This window comes from Enhydra lutris, unplaced genomic scaffold (assembly GCF_002288905.1).
Source record: "Enhydra lutris kenyoni isolate GAN:26980312 unplaced genomic scaffold, ASM228890v2 scaffoldscaffold49, whole genome shotgun sequence".
Lineage (NCBI taxonomy): Eukaryota > Metazoa > Chordata > Mammalia > Carnivora > Mustelidae > Enhydra > Enhydra lutris.
In genome coordinates this window covers 6,971,304-6,991,117 of record NW_019154133.1, presented here as the reverse complement: position 1 = coordinate 6,991,117, position 19,814 = coordinate 6,971,304, and the positions used below count along the sequence as shown (strand labels likewise).

General features: G+C 41.3%; 1 protein-coding gene across 1 annotated transcript in view; it reads left to right on the top strand.

Moving 5' to 3' along the window:
* LOC111156834 (zinc finger homeobox 4) overlaps positions 1-19,814 on the top strand; it is a 155,237-nt gene that overhangs the window by 131,434 nt on the left and 3,989 nt on the right. Inside the window, exons 6-9 of the mRNA XM_022517931.1 lie at positions 6,208-6,341; positions 6,577-6,777; positions 7,321-7,438; positions 8,132-13,531. Coding sequence (XP_022373639.1) covers positions 6,208-6,341; positions 6,577-6,777; positions 7,321-7,438; positions 8,132-13,531 — 5,853 coding nt within the window. The remainder of the gene's footprint in view (positions 1-6,207; positions 6,342-6,576; positions 6,778-7,320; positions 7,439-8,131; positions 13,532-19,814) is intronic.

Sequence of the window (19,814 nt, the reverse complement as noted above, 5' to 3'; positions counted from 1 at the left end):
CAGGAATTTGCTCTTTTTAAGGGCATCTATTTGAGGCATTTCAAACAAAATCCAGTGGAAAAGTTTACAGATGATTCAGCCTAAGAAAGAGGAAATATCATTGAAAAGGGATTAGGTGCTGGGTAATTTTGATCTTCTAGAATAGACAAATCCCAGTAATGAAAGCTACTGTCTTTGAAAACAAACCTTCGTGTCATGACATTTACTTGTGCACAAACAAACCCTAGGCCAGCATCTGGTGTGGATACCTAAGGCTTTTTCTGTGTTTGATTTGGCAAATATATGACTTCATCCATGCTTTGTATGTATGAGATGGAAATCTATGGTCGCAATAAATATTACATTGGCTACTTTTGCTGCACGCTATACCTAGTTTTATTATGTTGGACTCATTGAAGCAGAAGAAGTGCTGAAACGGGTTCAAGCCTATTAGTTTCAGGTGCTCATCTATCTTTTCCTTGAATTCCAGTGACAGCTGCATAGAAAGAAGCTTGTTTTCACTATGAAGACATTGGGTTGTGCAAAAGTATCATTTTTACATGCAAGTTTGTTTAAACCTGAATTATCCCATATTTGTCATTCGGTCTTTGCATATGTAGTGTTGCATTCCCTTCAAAAATTATTTGAAGGGCCTCTCTGCTCCCTGGCCCACATCACTCAACACTACGTTTCTCTCAGGAGTCCAGTGAGAAGGCGCCACTGAAATTTACATCTAGGATATAGTGGCTAACATACGATCCTCATTGGGTTTAAACAAAGAGGACCTAAGGTTGGTATGGAACCTAAAGCAATGTAAAAAAGACACCATGGCTGTACATTAGTAAACTGGTTCCTGAGGTTACTACAAGGGACTTAAAATACCTAGTGAGCAGTTAAGGTCAAGGGTAGTGCCATCTAAACCTCATCTGAAGATAATTGGGAATCGCAAGGTGATCGGTTTATTCATTCTCTTGGATGGACCTCATCAAGCCTAGCTGCTTGACTACTTCATGGAGGGCAGGCTTCCGTCTGCATTCATTGGTGTCCTTCTCACAGTTGTACCGAAAGACATTGCAAAGCACGTCCCTCTCATTCTTTAAAGGAACATGTAAAACACCCAGGTAGCACATTAATGTTAATTAAATAAATGCTTATGTAATATTTTAGGCATATGACCTTACGCTTGGTTTTAAATATCTCATGTCTTCCAAAGAATGCATTCTGGGAATCTCTTGAAAATGGATCCAATCTTACCATTGAGGAAGAAGTCTTATTTGGAACATAGCACAACGCAAGGACTCTATCTCCACAAGCACGGTTTACCACTCTGTATAAATAATGGGCTCCATCACTCCCTAATGGCCTGATGAGTTATGTGCTTTCTTGGGTGCCTAATTGTACCATCTAGGCAGGATTGAGCTTCTGAGAGAATACAGAGCATTGTGTAATGTTAGTTGGTGAAAACAATTCTTTATTAATGCAGAAATGTCTCCCCAGGTGTATCTATAGAAATGAAAATGGGATTTATGCACCAACTCAAACCAGTTACTAAGATGCAAATATTTAGCCTTGAAACCTCCTAGACTTCAAAATGACTCTTGTTACTGACAACTACCACGAACTTTTTTTTCTTTTTAAGATTTTATTTATTTATTTGTAGGAAAGAGAGAGAGAGAGAGAGAGAGAGAGAGAAAGAGAGCATGCGCACAGGCAGGCAGAGGTAGAGGAAGAAGCAGGCTTCCAGCTGAGCAAGGAGCCTGATGTGGGACTTCATCCCAGGACCTGGCATCATGACCTGAGCTGAAGGCACACGCTTAACCGACTGAGCCACCCAGGCATCCCTACCATGAACTTTTAACAAAGTTTTCCACTTTCTAAATTGAATCTGATTAGGTGAAATAATTATTATGTGGATTTTTTTCCTTATAAATATTTCTAATGATTGAATAACCACTTATATCTATGCTGTTCATTCTTATGTCAGTTATAAATGTCAAAAAATACTAGCAAACTCCTATGTTAACCACCTTTCTAAAGTGTTGGATGGGAAAACAGTGTGACCCCACGTCAACATAGAATTTTTTTAGACAGAAAGGAATTAACACACGTTAGGAAGACTGTGTTTGTGTAAGCTGTTGTGCTGGGTTGCTGACATTAATCTCTAGGACTGCGGCTTTCAAAATGAGACTTGGCAATATGCAAGTTATATTTGTTGAATATTCATTCATAATGGAAAAGCCTCCTAATGCCTCATTTATATTGTCATTTAAATCTAGTGCCACTTTAGATTAATTATAATCCAAATTATAGCTCTGTGCAGTACAAGAATTAATATAGAGTTTATCCAGATTAATACATTTGCATTGAAAATGTAATATGTCTCTGCCATGGCTAAGGGGACCACTTTTTAATAAGGGAGTAAACACGAGCAAAGATGGAAATTAACCTTCATTATTGCAATTAAAATTATCCTTTCATTCTAGTCTCATTAGAAAGAATACTGTACCAGTAATTATAATTTAGAATTATTTATAGTTGAATAACATCCCCTGTTATATTCAAGTTTTATAGTATTCAAACTTTATCAAATACATTGATGGATAGATAGTAACTCAGTTTTTTTGTTTCATTTTTTTTCCCCCAGAGTTGCTTTGAGTACATATGTGTTATTGGATTTTCCTCACTTATTATGAGTATAAACCACCTTACCACCTTACCACCTTTTTAGGGATTGGAAAGTATTAAGTAGCAGCATCTGAACTGAAATGAATTATGTCATTTTTATATTAGCAGTCTCATGCAAGCTAAATAATCCCATAACTGACAAATAATCATTGGCTCATCTATTTGGCAGTGCTTATTTGTAATTAGATTTCATTTTTTAGTTAAAATGCATTAAAATGGCAATGTTTTTTGAGAACATCAGAGGTCTTAATAGCACAAAATGAATTGTGATCTTATTTCAAAATTTTGTCTAGGGTAACAAACAGGGTTTACTCCAAATAAAGTTGCAGTCATAAACTACGAGTAATCAGAAAACTTAATCAAAACCTTCCAAAATTGACAGGCCCTTATTTAATGTATTTCTGGGATAAGACAGTTCAGGAAAAGATCCAGAATTGATGCCCTATAATTTATTGGGTAGGCCATAATCCTTGAGATAGCACCCCGCTGAGTATTAGAAAGGCATGGGTGCATAAAATGTAACTTCCATCATCTTTCCAAAAAGTTCTGATGACCTACCTTATCTTTAAGAGTCTGTTTTTGTTATGTTATTGCATCTCAGGTTTCTCTGCTTCTTCTTATCAATGGCATCTGTTTCCTGGTGCTTAACTACAATTGAGTGGTTTGGGGGGTGATGGGAAGGGAGGATCTAGCACTTGTTCATAACTTCTTTTTAATTCAAAGTAAGGTGGTCTTTAGAAAGCCCCTAGCTTGCATTAAGATCATGATTTAATTAATGAAGTTAATAGCCAAAATATATTGAAGTTGACACACATATTGGGTAGAATACTACAGCCAACAGTCACGGCAGTGGCCATGAAATAATGATCCTAAACTTGAACTCTTTACTTCCTTGATACAATGTGGAAGGTCACTAAATTAAAAAAGAAGTGTATTGTTGATGAACATTAATAAGGGTAAAAATAAGAATATGGGTTAATTAGACCAAATATTTACACTAATCTGTAGCATAGTCTTAATAAAATGTTTCAAACCTCAAAAGCAATGTTTTTTGTTCCTTTACAGTACCAACATTAGAATACCTATGCTTATGAAAATAAGACTATAAATTTAATAGGTTTAGAAGTTTATGGAAAGTTTATTCTATATCTGATGTTCCTTAGGGCCTACAAGCAACCAGAGTCATGGAAATGATCTTTTAACTTGTGTGTGACAGTTTTTGATGGCATAGGGAATTGGACCGACTTATTATTTGGTCATGTCTAATTCTACCATGTACACAAAAGAATGATAAGGGGATATGACATTGTATTATTCTCTTAAGGGAACATACTCTTACGCATTAATGGAGAACTTTTTAAGAAAAATCTTTCAGTTTCACAGGGAAAAGTAATAGGCATTGGCTGCTTTAAATGACAATCATTTTATAGAACTTTTCTGACACCATAGGGAGTAAATTTTATTTGCAGAATACTGTATGGCATATTATCTTCCTAAATGTTTATTTATATATTTATTTATTTAAATCAATTTGTGTTGGTTTTTTTTTTTTTAGATTTCATTTATTTATTTGACAGAGAGATAGAGAGGGAGCAGAGTAGGCAGAGCAGCAGGCAGAGGGAGAGGGAGAAACAGGCTCTCCACTGAGCAGGGAGCCCGATGCGGGGCTTGATCCCAGGACCCTGGGATCATGACCTGAGCTGAAGGCAGCTGCTTAACCAACTGAGCCACCCATGTGCCCCCTAAATGTTTATTTTTAACATGTTTAAGACAATAGCAACCAAAGGATGTTTTGTTTTGAGAAGAAAAAACACAGTTTTTGACACCAGAATTAAGTATGAGATACACATTCCTGTTTTGACCTATCTTGGATATCAAATACTTGGATATTGTTTAATCAATGTAATGAAATTCTTCAGTCTGTCTTAAATTTAAGTTCATTCAAATACAAATATGATAAACTATTTTTTCAAATATTTACAAAGAATCTAAATTTCTCCAAGGCATGTGTATATATAGGACAAGTGTACTAATTCAAATAAAATCTAGTGTTTCTAACTCCAAAAACCAATAGCAGTATAATTTGTTGAAAGCATAGCACTAATTCTGTACCTACCACAGACCTCAAGGGGATGAAGTTATTGTCGTTGTGTCATTAAAATCCTATTTTAGTTTTGGTATCCTCAGAGCCACTCTTACTTTTAAATTTCTTTCTGAATTTAAAATTCCTAAAATTATTTATATGGTAGAAAACAGGCATCTCTCTTCAGGACAGAAAAAGAATATTACTTTTTGGTTCATTTTTACTTTGTTTCCATAACATCCTTGACCTTATTTTTAAATTAAAACTGGGTTATTTTGCAATAAGGTGCAATTTGTTCATTTATATGAACCGTATGTGGATTGAAAAAAAATCAAGATAAATCTTCATGCACAGCATACAATCAGATTATGCCTAGACTCTATATTTACGCGGGGTCTGATAGCAATCAATGGTTTAGCTTCATTGCATTTCAAGATGTATTTGCACCCAGTTGTCCAGTGATAGTGTCCTCACCCTGGAAATAATTTAGTTGCAAATTGACTGGAAGATGGTGAAAATTGAAAGTTAAAATTAGAAATACTCATAATAAACAGCAGAAAAAAGGTCAGATGATGCTGCGCTATGATGAGATTGGAATGGATGGTAAATGAGGTTTTGTGTTTGTTGTGAGATGTATGTGACATGCCTACCCAATGTCGCTGTAATATCCAGCCTCACAGAGGAGATTATCGGGAAAATTGATGCTGGAAAGAATTTTCTGTTAGATTAGGAAATTAGAATTGCACTCTTTTCTTTGACGCGTGTGATGCTCCTGCACGTGACATTGCTCATCTAGGCAAAATTCTAAACCGTCTTTAACACCGAATATTCGGATTAACCTCATAAAACAGTTGTTTTCTTGAGATTTGAACCATAATGTTATGTGTATAGCCAGCTGCTGAAATATCTAAAATAAAGTGCAAATCACAAAAAGCAGCTTCAGATACAGAATGTGTAGTAAAATTTTTAAATCCTATATTCACCACATAAAAATATGATTTTCATTTCTAGAGAGTAACTAGTTAGTTCTTCTTGGTATTTTGAAATGTGCTCAGCATCCAAGAATTTCAGTAAACAGATAAGTAATTAAACATTAGTAAAAGTAACTCTTTTCTAAGTTAGCTTTTCTGAATGGGAGTAGATTAGCATTAATGTGATAAAGGCATTCTGAGACGCCAGAGAGCATGTGTTATGGATGAATCTTTCAAGGTCACCTAGGGTTATCTAAACATGAGACAGGAGTACATTTTAAAATATATTTATAAAGCCCACTTAGTAGATAAAAAGAAGTGTGCTTTTTGCCTTTTGAGATTCACATCATTTGAAAGTGTTTGTCCAGTCATTTTTATGATTCAGTGGATTTGGAGTCAGAGCTATTCAAAAAAAAACATACAGTTTTCCGGCATTTGATGTTGTGAGTCTTTTAAAATTGAGGTGTTCTATTCTTTTTTGGGAATCAGGAATAATCACACCAGAAAAGGAGCTAAAAGTCAGTGTGGGAGGGGGGACCCAGCCACTCCTGCTGGCGAAAGAAGAGGATGTTGCAACCAAAAGATCAAAACCTACAGAGGACAATAAATTCTGTCACGAACAGGTAAAAATGTTTTTTCTTTGCTGTGTAAACTTGTTTTATTATTATTATTATTGTTGTTGTTGTTGTTATTATTATCACTCCTGATAGTTTTAGAGACCCAAATGAGTTCATGCTGTTTGAAACATATGTAGACATTGTGATCAGCGATGTCGTCAACTCTTGGTGTTATTTCTGTGTTCTGAAGTCCTCCGAGGCCATCCACTAACAGTGGCCATGTTTATTCCATATTCTCCAGTTCTTTCAGTGTCCTTATTGTAACTACAATAGTAGGGACCAAAGTCGTATCCAGATGCACGTCCTGTCCCAGCACTCGGTGCAGCCCGTCATCTGCTGTCCCCTCTGCCAGGATGTCCTCAGCAACAAAATGCACCTCCAGCTGCACCTGACACATTTGCACAGCGTGTCTCCGGACTGTGTGGAGAAGTTACTGATGACAGTAAGGAGCCCAAATGTTGCCTCGGGTGTGATGGGATCCCTCTAAAAGTATCAACACGACATCTGTAATTACTGGTTGAGAAATGTATTTTTTCTGCCTACTTAAAGCTCTCTTATAGACTGTGCTCTAGAAATCACAACCAAGGCCCATTTATATGTCATCTCTTTTGCTTACGGAGAAAGAAAATACGATACAAGGCAGAGCTCATTCAGTAGCGTGTTTTACTGTCTTACATCTATATCTGTAATGTTATTTAAATGATTCATGTGGGCAAGTTGAGTTTGAAACTTTCCCGGTTATCATTATATAAAAGAAATAGGCCGACAAAAACCTTTAAATCATATTTTTTAAAAAAGAAAGGAAAACAGCATTGCAACAGCATTGATCTGATATTTGAAAGGATAACCTTGGCCGGGAAGATCCATAAAAGGCCCCCGCTTTCTTTTGGAAAAAAGGAAGTGGGATAGGCTACTGGTCAGTGACAGATATGGTGGAGTCTGATTTCTGGGCTCCCTGTGACATAAACCCCTTTGATTCTCACAGGTGCCTGTGCCTGATGTGATGATGCCCAACAGTTTGCTCCTGCCAGCGGCTGCCTCTGAGAAGTCGGAGCGGGACACACCTGCAGCCATCACAGCTGAGGGATCTGGGAAATATTCAGGTATGGCAGCCTGGGCACAGGATGTGCGGAAAACACGTTTAGGGGGCTCGCGTGTGTGGTGATGTTCCAGGATTAATACTATCAAAGTTTTTTTGCCTTTTTTTTTTTTTTTAAAGCATAGAGGGGGAAAAACAAAACAACAACAAAAAAAACTGTGTTGTTTTCAAGAGCTACATTTTCCAAAGCACATTTAGTATCTGGTTATCTGTAACTGCTCTTAGGAGAACTAAGTGTCGAGGACCAAGAATATTCTGTGTGTTCTAATTCCTGAACGCTGAGGTCATGGCCCTTGGTATGCTGATGGCAACGTACTATAACTACTTTGCACTTGCTTTTTTGCTGATCCTGGAATTCCTGGAGGTCAGGGGTGATTTCTTATTCACCTTTACATTCCCCAGTACCCAGTATAGTGGTTGGCACATAGTAGTTGCTCGATAAGTATTTCTTCAAAGACTCAATTAGGGGCATCTGAGTGGCTCAGCCAGTTAAGTGTCTGACTCTTGATCTCAGGTCGTGACTTCAAGTCTCGTATGGGGCTCCACTCTGGGCATGGAGCCTGCTAAAAAAAAAAAAAAAGAAAAAAGGAATGGATTAAGTGGAAATCTTTAGAAGTTCCTACTTACTCTATTTATTGGCATTTAAGCAGTAGGGTCTCTTCCTGTAAGTGACATATTTGTGCTTTCTTGTACACAGGCGAAAGTCCGGTGGATGACAAAAGTACAGCAGGTCTTGATGATTCAAAGGCTAGCGTGGAAATAAAGAGTGAGGAGCAGAAACCAGCTAAAGAACCCATGGAAGTATCAGAATGGAATAAAAACAGCAGTAAGGATGTGAAACTGCCTGACGCACTACAGGATCAGCTAAGCGAGCAGCAAAAAAGGCAACCCCTCTCTGTGTCGGACCGCCATGTTTATAAGTATCGCTGTAACCACTGCAGCCTGGCTTTTAAGACTATGCAGAAGCTTCAGATACATTCCCAGTACCACGCGATTCGGGCCGCAACGATGTGTAACCTCTGCCAGCGTAGTTTCCGTACATTCCAGGCTTTAAAAAAACACTTGGAAGCAGGCCACCCCGAACTGAGTGAAACTGAACTTCAACAGCTGTACGCCTCCTTGCCCGTGAATGGCGAACTCTGGGCGGAGAGTGAAACTATGGCGCAGGACGACCACGCCCTAGAGCAGGAAATGGAGAGAGAGTATGAGGTGGACCACGAAGGGAAGGCAAGTCCTGTAGGAAGCGATAGTAGCTCTATTCCAGACGACATGGGCTCTGAACCAAAGCGGACCTTACCTTTCAGAAAAGGGCCAAATTTTACGATGGAAAAATTCCTCGACCCGTCACGCCCATATAAATGTACAGTGTGTAAAGAGTCGTTCACCCAAAAAAACATTCTCCTGGTCCATTATAATTCAGTTTCCCATCTGCATAAGTTGAAGAAGGTTCTTCAGGAAGCCTCCAGTCCTGTTCCTCAAGAAACCAACAGCAGCACAGACAACAAACCCTACAAGTGCAGCATCTGCAACGTTGCGTACAGCCAAAGCTCGACCTTGGAAATCCACATGAGGTCCGTGCTCCACCAGACCAAGGCGCGGGCTGCCAAGCTGGAGCCCAGCGGCCACGTGGCCGGTGGGCACAGCCTGGCAGCCAACAGTAGTCCTGGCCAGGGGATGCTAGATTCCATGAGTTTAGCGACAGTCAGCAGCAAGGATACCCACTTAGATGCCAAAGAATTAAATAAAAAGCAAAGTCCGGAATTAATCTCTGCTCAGCCTCCACATCACCCACTGCAGTCACCAGCACAAATCCAGATGCAACTCCAGCACGAGTTACAGCAGCAAGCTGCATTCTTTCAGCCTCAGTTCCTAAACCCAGCCTTTCTGCCTCATTTCCCCGTGACCCCGGAAGCACTGTTGCAGTTCCAGCAGCCTCAATTTCTCTTTCCGTTCTACATCCCCGGGACGGAGTTCAGCTTGGGGCCGGATCTGGGCTTGCCGGGCTCGGCCACGTTCGGTATGCCCGGCATGACGGGAATGGCTGGATCTTTGCTTGAAGACCTGAAGCAGCAGATTCAAACCCAGCATCACGTTGGCCAGACTCAACTCCAATTACTACAGCAACAAGCACAACAGTACCAGGCCGCCCAGCCCCCGCTGCAGCCCCAGAAGCAGCCCCAGCAGCAGCCCCAGCAGCAGCCCCAGCAGCAGGGGCCAAGCAAGTTACTGAAACAAGAGCAAACGAACATGGCCGGTGCCGACTGCCCCATCCTGAAGGACGTGCCATCTTACAAGGAGGCAGAAGAGATTGCAGAAAAGCAAGAAAAGCCAAAGCAAGAATATACAAGCGAAGGTGAAGGACTCAAAGAAGGCAAAGACATGAAGAAGCAAAAATCCTTGGAACACTGCATCCCGCCACCCCGAATAGCTTCGGGGGCCAGAGGAAACGCAGCCAAGGCTTTACTGGAAAACTTTGGTTTTGAACTGGTCATTCAGTATAACGAAAACAGGCAGAAGGTCCAGAAGAAGGGCAAAAGTGGCGAAGGTGAAAACACTGATAAACTGGAATGCGGAACATGTGGTAAATTGTTTTCCAATGTGCTTATCCTAAAGAGTCACCAAGAACATGTCCACGGGCAGTTTTTTCCATATGGAGCGCTAGAGAAATTTGCTCGGCAATACAGGGAGGCCTATGACAAGCTCTATCCGATTTCGCCATCTTCACCAGAAACGCCACCTCCACCACCTCCACCTCCCCCTCTGCCTCCGGCTCCTCCACAGCCTTCCTCCTTGGGTCCTGTAAAAATCCCAAGCACGGTGTCTACTCCTCTGCAAGCGCCACCACCCACACCCCCGCCGCCACCGCCGCCACCTCCTCCCCCACCTCCTCCCCCACCGCCTCCCCCGTCTGCTCCCCCGCAGGTCCAGCTGCCTGTTTCTCTTGACCTTCCGCTCTTCCCTTCCATTATGATGCAGCCCGTGCAGCACCCTGCACTTCCTCCCCAGCTCGCCCTGCAGCTGCCCCAGATGGACACTCTCTCTGCAGATCTCACTCAGCTCTGCCAGCAGCAGCTCGGATTGGATCCCAACTTCCTAAGGCACTCTCAGTTCAAACGCCCACGGACAAGAATCACAGATGACCAGCTAAAAATCCTGAGGGCTTATTTTGACATCAATAACTCTCCGAGCGAAGAACAGATCCAAGAAATGGCAGAGAAGTCGGGCCTCTCCCAAAAGGTCATCAAGCACTGGTTTCGAAATACACTTTTTAAGGAACGGCAGAGGAATAAGGACTCGCCGTACAACTTCAGTAACCCTCCCATCACTGTTTTGGAAGACATCAGAATCGACCCACAGCCCTCCTCTTTAGAACATTACAAATCAGATGCGTCCTTCAGCAAAAGGTCGTCCAGAACGAGATTTACTGACTACCAGCTTCGGGTTCTACAAGACTTTTTTGACACAAACGCTTACCCAAAAGATGATGAAATAGAGCAACTCTCCACGGTTCTCAACCTACCCACCCGGGTTATTGTCGTGTGGTTCCAGAACGCTCGCCAGAAAGCACGGAAGAGCTACGAGAATCAAGCGGAGACGAAAGATAATGAAAAAAGAGAACTCACTAACGAGCGGTATATCCGCACGAGCAACATGCAGTACCAGTGTAAAAAGTGCAATGTGGTTTTCCCCCGGATCTTTGACTTGATCACGCATCAGAAAAAGCAGTGTTACAAGGATGAAGACGATGATGCCCAAGATGAAAGCCAAACCGAAGACTCCATGGATGCCACTGACCAAGTAGTGTACAAGCACTGCACGGTGTCTGGTCAGACGGAGGCCGTCAAGAGCGCCGCTGTCCCCGTGGCTAGCTCTGGCTCCGGGACCAGCACCCCCCTGATTCCATCACCCAAACCAGAACTGGAGAAGACCTCTCCCAAACCTGACTATCCCACAGAAAAGCCAAAGCAGAGTGACCCCACTCCCCCTTCCCAAGGCGCCAAACCAGCCCTGCCCTCAGCATCGACTTCCTCGGAACCGCCACAGGCCTCTGTGGCCCCACCGCAGCCCCCGCCACCCAAACAGCCCCAACTCGTCGGAAGACCTCCCTCGGCCTCTCAGACCCCGGTCCCCTCCAGCCCACTGCAGATTTCCATGACTTCTCTCCAGAACAGTCTACCTCCACAGTTACTACAATACCAATGTGATCAGTGTACTGTTGCCTTCCCGACTCTGGAACTCTGGCAGGAGCACCAGCACATGCACTTCCTTGCTGCTCAAAACCAATTCCTTCACTCTCCGTTCTTGGAAAGGCCCATGGATATGCCCTACATGATATTCGACCCCAACAACCCACTGATGACCGGACAGCTGCTGAGCGGGTCTCTCACACAAATGCCGCCTCAGACCGGTTCCTCGCACACCACGACGCCCACGACGGTCGCCGCTTCCCTGAAGAGGAAACTGGACGACAAGGAAGACAACGCGTGCAGTGAAAAGGAGGGGGGGAACAGTGGCGAAGACCAGCACCGCGACAAACGCCTGAGAACCACCATCACCCCGGAACAACTAGAGATACTCTACGAGAAATACTTGCTGGATTCCAATCCCACCCGGAAAATGCTCGATCACATCGCACGGGAAGTGGGGCTGAAGAAAAGAGTCGTGCAGGTCTGGTTCCAGAACACACGAGCTCGAGAAAGGAAAGGCCAGTTCCGGGCGGTGGGCCCGGCCCAGTCTCATAAACGGTGTCCTTTTTGCCGAGCCCTGTTCAAGGCCAAGTCGGCCTTGGAAAGCCACATTCGCTCTCGGCACTGGAATGAAGGAAAGCAGGCAGGTTACAGCTTACCGCCGAGCCCTTTGATATCAACAGAAGATGGGGGAGAGAGCCCTCAGAAATACATTTACTTTGATTATCCGTCTTTGCCGTTAACTAAAATTGATCTATCAAGTGAGAATGAATTGGCTTCTACAGTGTCAACACCTGTTAGTAAAACAGCAGAGCTCTCGCCGAAGAACCTCTTAAGCCCTTCTTCTTTTAAAGCAGAATGTGCCGAGGATGTAGAGAATTTAAACGCCCCTCCTGCCGAGGCGGGATACGATCAAAATAAGACGGATTTTGATGAGACTTCGTCAATTAATACGGCCATCAGTGACGCCACCACCGGCGATGAGGGCAATGCTGAGATGGAAAGCACCACGGGAAGTTCTGGAGATGTGAAGCCGGCTTTATCTCCTAAAGAGCCCAAAACTCTCGACACTTTGCCAAAACCCGCAACCACACCCACCACAGAGGTTTGCGATGAAAAATTTCTCTTCTCTCTCACAAGCCCCTCCATACATTTCAACGATAAAGACGGTGACCACGACCAAAGCTTTTATATCACCGACGACCCAGATGACAATGCTGACCGCAGTGAATCATCCAGCATCGCTGACCCGAGTTCACCAAATCCCTTTGGATCCAGCAATCCCTTTAAATCCAAAAGCAATGATCGACCAGGTCACAAGCGGTTCAGAACCCAGATGAGCAACCTTCAGCTCAAGGTTCTCAAGGCTTGCTTCAGTGACTACCGAACTCCAACCATGCAAGAATGTGAGATGCTAGGCAATGAGATCGGTCTGCCCAAACGCGTGGTCCAGGTGTGGTTCCAAAATGCAAGGGCAAAGGAAAAGAAATTTAAAATTAACATAGGGAAGCCTTTCATGATTAATCAAAGTGGAACAGAAGGCACCAAGCCAGAGTGTACCCTCTGCGGGGTGAAGTACTCTGCCCGTTTGTCCATCAGAGATCATATTTTCTCCAAACAGCACATTTCAAAAGTGAGGGAGACTGTTGGGAGCCAGCTTGATCGGGAGAAAGATTACTTGGCTCCGACCACCGTTCGACAGCTGATGGCACAGCAAGAACTTGACCGTATAAAGAAAGCTTCGGATGTGCTGGGCTTGGCGGTAACACAGCCAAGCATGATGGACAGCAGTTCCCTCCATGGCATCAGTCTGCCAGCAGCCTATCCAGGACTCCCCAGCCTCCCTCCGGTTCTACTCCCTGGAATGAACGGTCCATCCTCCTTGCCTGGATTTCCACAAAATTCAAACAGTAAGTCATTTCAAGGCGAGTCAGTCTAATTAATTAATATTAGGCAGCCAATCACATGAAATCAAGAACAGGGTATACGTTTGGATCTCCTTGAATTTCAGTAGGTGACACCTTTACCTTATTGGAAACATATATGTTTTAGTGGCTATAATTAAGAACCAGGAAGTAAGTCAAGATGAACATATGCAGAAAAATAAAGACTAGGCAGGTCATCGCAGTGTCTCAGAAATATATTAATTATTTATATCGTTACATCCTTATGTCTTAAGAGAAGTATTCCTTTTATATAATTATTTTAATACTGATTTCAAATGGCATTTTAGTACAAACATGTGACATAATATTCAATATACATATTAATAAAGCAAAACATTAAATAATACATTTTTTGGATCTTAATTTATGTTCTTTCCAAGGAAAATTTTTTTGGGGGGGGGGGTTTGGTTTCTTCTCCTTCTCCTTCTCCTTCTTCTTCTCCTTCTCCTGCTTCTGCTTCTGCTTCTTCAGTGTCAGGAAGTTCAAAAGTTAAGGGCCCTCTAGATACAGGAATGCATCTACATTACATCTAGCAGATAATAAGCTTATGTTCAAAGTTTAACTCTTAAAAATATGACTTCTGTGATGATTTACCATTTAGCATTACTATAAGATTTTGATTTTTGTAGCACCCATTGTTACTTGCTACATCAATAAATTTACAACCTTAGAAATATATTGCTATTACTCTATGACTTTATGCCCCACCACCACCCCATGTCTATAATTAAGTCATAACTAAATTCTAAAGCTGTTTGAGGCAACTCCAGATGATGAATCAAGAGATTCATCAAGAGAAATATATAATTTATGCAGTTTCGATTTCATGAGTAAGACTAGGTGTCTGATTATATTGGGTCAGAAAAATGGAATATAGTGTGCTAAGCCAAACATATAATGAATGTTGTATGTTTCATTGCTTTATATGTTATATAAACATTACTATGCCAAGTAGAGAAAAGGGCTCTCTTATAATTTCTTCCTTAAAGTAAGTTTTATTTTTCAAATTAACAGTTAAAAAACAACAACAACAAGAAAACACCAGTGATGTTTTTCCTTTTTATAAGGAAATTTTGACATTCTTTAGAATGAACTAATTGCATCTATCTAGAAAGTTTCCAAAACACACAGAGCTTTTCTCATTTTCACTAATGGGACGTCTCATAAATTTCGAACTTTTCAATGTCACCTTTCTCTTCTAAAACCAAAATTGCTCTGTGATTGTAGGAAGAGACTCCTATTTTAATTTTTAGCTTGGGAGACATGAAAACAGTAATATGGAATTGCCCTTTGACCACTGCCAGCTGCTCTGGTTTCCCAGTCCAAGATGGCATTAGAGAGAGGCAGAATAGACCTACACGCGTAAGGAATGTGCCCAAGAACGATTCTTCAGTGGCCTCTCCTTTAACTATCGTTACCAACTACCTTGCCCCTAAGTAACACCTTGGGCTTCATTATCTGGATATTCTTAGGGCCTGAAAATGTTAAAGCTACAATTGCATGATTCATCTGTACATTTAAATTAAGTCAGACATAATTGTCTTAAGAATAATGCAGTGTTGGGTTTTTTTTTTTTTTTTTTTTGCATATGACTGTACTAGTCTTCCTGTCCCACTTCACACGTCACTGTGATTACTGACGCATAGAAAAATGTCTTCTGTGGAAAAACTCCTGTGATGAGTTATGTAAAATAGAGATTTTCCACATAATGTCTGATGTGGAAAAACTCCTATGGACAGTTATATGTAAAATTTAAAATAAAATATTATGTGAAATAGAGTAAAATTTGGTACCTTACGTCCACTAAGGACAGTTTAAGGCTCTGTGCCTTTCATCTACAAGTCTGCTTTGATCGATGCTCACTGTGGAGTCCCCCCTTCAATGGCAGCCAGAGCATCTTGTTTTTCTCTCCACCGGATCACAGGCCTTTGCTTGGACAGTGGGTCCTTCGCTGACTGCCCTCTGGCCCATCACTTTGAAACCAGCACCCAGAGGGCCTGTATGAGAGAAAGTGAGAAGGGAAAAGAGAAATGGTTATGAAATACTTCAATAACCTAACCTTTCTCTTCGTTCAACTCCACATAAATATAATTTATAACCTTCTCCCTCCCTCCCCCGCCCCCAGAAACGTGGGCTCTGTTTGTAAGTATCAGAGTTGCAGGAAGATGTCCGAGGCATCTCTTCAGTGAGCAGTTTCTCTACATGCATCAGTTGTTGAGGAACTCGGTGGTTTGAAGCTGTTGCTTTATTCAATCATAGACCAAAACAGACCAGAGAATGTTACAAAGAGAAAAGGTCTATGAATGTACCTACTAGAATTTGCAATTTCTCTTGAATACATTCTTTGTTTAAACATTAACACAGCAGGAGTACCAGCAGGACCCTCTCTGAGAGTCTAAGTTCCCACACTTCTAGTTCCCATCTTTTTTTAGGCTAATTTACCTGTGGTGGGTAATGCTCAACCTTCTAATTAGCTCATGGAGAGGAGCTATGGTTCTCCACCCTTCTCTCATCATCTTCCCACTGTGTTCTTTCTCCTCAAACAAATATCTCCTCTGCTTCATCGGAGAGGTAGACATACCAGCTAGGTGAAATCAAAAGAAGAAAAATACTTCCTAAGGAGCATATATCTGTGTTTCTTACATGCCCTGGGCTCTTGCCACAGCTTGATATATATATGAATAAACTTTGAGAATAGAACATGTTCGTCTTGGGCCTACTTTAATAGGATTTATTTATAGAAAAGCCTTCATTTTAAAGATAACCCATCCCTTTGAAGGTAAATCTGAGGGGTTTGATTCTAAAGAAATCACAAAAAAGGGACTCCGTTGAATATGAGATGTGCCGTAAAGTAATGTCTGATTCCAAAGGCTACACGCCAACATTGATTTCAATTGCAGTGCACATGTTCAGTTTTAGTATTTATCAACCCCTAAACTTTCTGATTTAATCACCCACTTTATCCTATTTTGGGTGGAATGGCTGTTCTGCTTCACCAGCTTTAACACTTACCTAGCTTCCAACAACTCTTCAAATTATTTCGTCTTTCAAGATCATAAGAAGGCCCTTTCAAGGGTAATGTGCATCATGTGTGCCTGTTTCCTGAATGATGACCCAGCCCTCCATTTAGTATACTAATGACTAGTTCTCATTTGCTAATAAAATGAATTATGTTCTGCTTAAAAAATTTCCACATTTGTCTTTTTCTCTCATGATCATATGCAAAAAGGGCAAGTGGCAATAGCAAATCCCACACCTTTACACCTGGAAAAAATTCAAAAGCTTTAAATTTACATTTAATCCTTTTTAAAAAGATTTTATTTATTTGAAAGAGAGAGAGAGAACATGAGTAGGGGGAGGGATTGAGGGAGAAGCAGACTCCCCGCTGAGCAGGAAGCCTGATGTAGGACTCAATCCCAGGACCCTGGGTCATGACCTGAACCGAAGGCAGAAGCTAAACCAACTGAGCCACCCAGTCACTCCAGAATTTACATTTAATCCTTGAGGATGTGGGCTTCCTTTGGCATTTTGCTCAAGATGAATAGAAAACTAAAGTGATTTTCTATTTTTAACTTATTTACTTTATCGTTTTAAGCAGTGTCTGATTTTTATATCTTCCATTAGTGTTTGGAAATACTGTCTAACCCAATTTCCTTAAACGGAACATTAGAACATGCCTTTTGCATTTTTCTCATACTTCGGTGTAATTTACTAGCACATTTGGGGGAAATCTAGATAAGAGTAAGTCTTTCATAATTTTAGCACAATTGTCTTTGGCTCCATGTACATAATAAGTTTTATTTTCACCTCAAAAATAAATTTTCCCCCTGGGAGACCAAGATCAAGGAAACCTGAGGGAAAATAACTATATCTAAGTTCATTGTGAGACAGGATTTTCTTCCAAAAGCGTAACTTTCGGGAATAGGCGGCTGTTCCAGGAGAATAAAACCAAACAAAATAATGATAATAAGAGATTATTTGTACAGAAAACTTTTCTCTGTCAGTGAAATTTCAGCGAATTGGAGTAGGAGTTAGGGAACAGGAACTAATGTATCTTTAGCAATATAACTTGGTAACAGACATGAAAATTTGACATGCATTTAGTTTGTAGTTACCATCACTTCCTCTGTATCAAAATTACTGTTCATTTTTTTCTCTTCCATTTCCGGTTTTCATCTACCAGTCGGCTTTTGTCTTTTACCATAGGCCCAATGTCCACTGTTCTTTATCCTTAATTTGCATCTCTTTTCCTAAAATTTTTCTTAATAGGTAATTATTTTTTAAGATTTTATTTATTTATTTGACAGAGAGAGAGAGAGAGCACAAGCATGGGGAATGGCAGGCAGAGAGAGAGGGAGAAGCAGGTTCCCCACCAAGCACAGAGTCCGATGTGGGGCTCTATTCAGGTTTCCCGGATTCTGACCTGAACTGAAAGCAGATGCTTAACCAATTGAGCCACCCAGGTGCACTTAATAGCTAATTATTTAATTTGGGTTACTCCTCGAGATGTTGAATTCTTTTTTTTTTTTAAAGATTTTATTTATTTATTTGACAGATCACAAGTAGGCAGAGAGGCAGGCAGAGAGAGAGAGAGAGGAGAAAGCAGGCTCCCTTTTGAGCAGAGAGCCCAACGTGGGGCTCGATCCCAGGACCCTGGGATCATGACCTAAGCCGAAGGCAGAGGCCCCAACCCACCGAGCCACCCAGGCGCCCCAAGATGTTGAATTCTTGAAAATCTCTGATAATCTTTGACTGAAGAAGTTGGGAATACTATTACAGTCTTCTAAAAATTTTCATGCCAATTTATCATCTGTCTTCTAGATAGGAACTTATAGACACCATCTGGTGGGAAAGCCTGAGTCAACAACTATTGACCCTTTTTGCTTTCTAACGATCATTGCTGTTTTAAGTCTTTTAGTTCCTTTAAATTTCTCACCTTAGGGGCACCAGGGTGGCTCAGTTGTGAAGTGTCTGACTTTGGCTCAGTTCTTGATCTCAGGGTCCTGGGACTGAGCCCCGCATCGGGCTCCCTGCTCCGTGGGAAGCCTACTTCTCCCTCACCCACTCTCCCTGCTTGTGTTCCTGCTTTTGCTGTCTATGTCTCTGTCAAATAAATAAATTAAATTAAAAAAAATGCTCACCTTAAATTATCATGTCAGAGAGATAGGTGATCCAGGAATTTTCTTAAATGTAGGGGACAAAAGCACTTAGGTGGAGGGGAGTGAAATTATTGAGTATGAAGTCTGGTTGAACTAGACCTAGAACTAAGGTTGGCTTTAGAATAGGCAAAAGAAGCTGAGTAATATCATAGTATCATTCTAACAATGCAAGAAATGTTCTTCTGTCCTTAGTAAAGCTCCTTCCACCTGAATCACTCATGCCTAAAATTCTGTAATTAGATATTAATGCCTTTGACTTAATGAATTACCCTCTATTAAATGGAAAATAGCATAGAATATCATGAAATCAAAATACGATAGCAAGAAGAAACCCCACATTATATAATCTAGCATATATTAAGCCTTTTCAGAAATAGCTGTGTTCAGGGACACCAGCGTGGTTCAGTCACTTGAGTTCCAAACTCTTGATTTTGGCTCAGGCGCTGATCACAGGGTCCTGGCATCCAGCCTCCCTCCCCTGTTTTAGGCTTCACACTCAAGCAGAGTCTGCTTGGATTCTCTTTTTCCCTCTCCTTTCCTCCCTCGCCCAGCCCAGTGCATGTACCCTTGCACAAATGCTCTCACACCTCAAATAAATAAATCTTTAAAAAAAATACGTGTATTTAAGTCATTGATTCTTTCTTGCAAATACAACTTCATAGAGAGGCAAGTGGAAAGAAGATAGGCCTAGGAGTGCCTGAATAACGGCAAGGGAGTTGAGGGATTGGGACCCCAAAAGCAAATCCATTACTTCACGGTTTTCTTAGGGCTAGTTTATTTCCCCTGAATCCAAGAAGTCTATCATACCGAACTGGATTAAAGATTCAGGAATTTATTCATTCATTCCTACCATCCCCCTGCAGATCTTAAGCCATTTTCATTTCAGTGTGTTTCCAATGTGTCAGCTGTTCTTCTATAAAACATGGATACTTGCTATCAGTTTCTACTGGAAATACAATGTTATTTTCAAGGTTTTTTTTTTTTGCATTTTGAATATTTGTATTTTTTAGCCTTTGAAATTGACTCAATTAGACAGAACCCTTGAGTGGCAGGTATAAAATTTAGCTTCCCCAAACCTCATCTCCCAC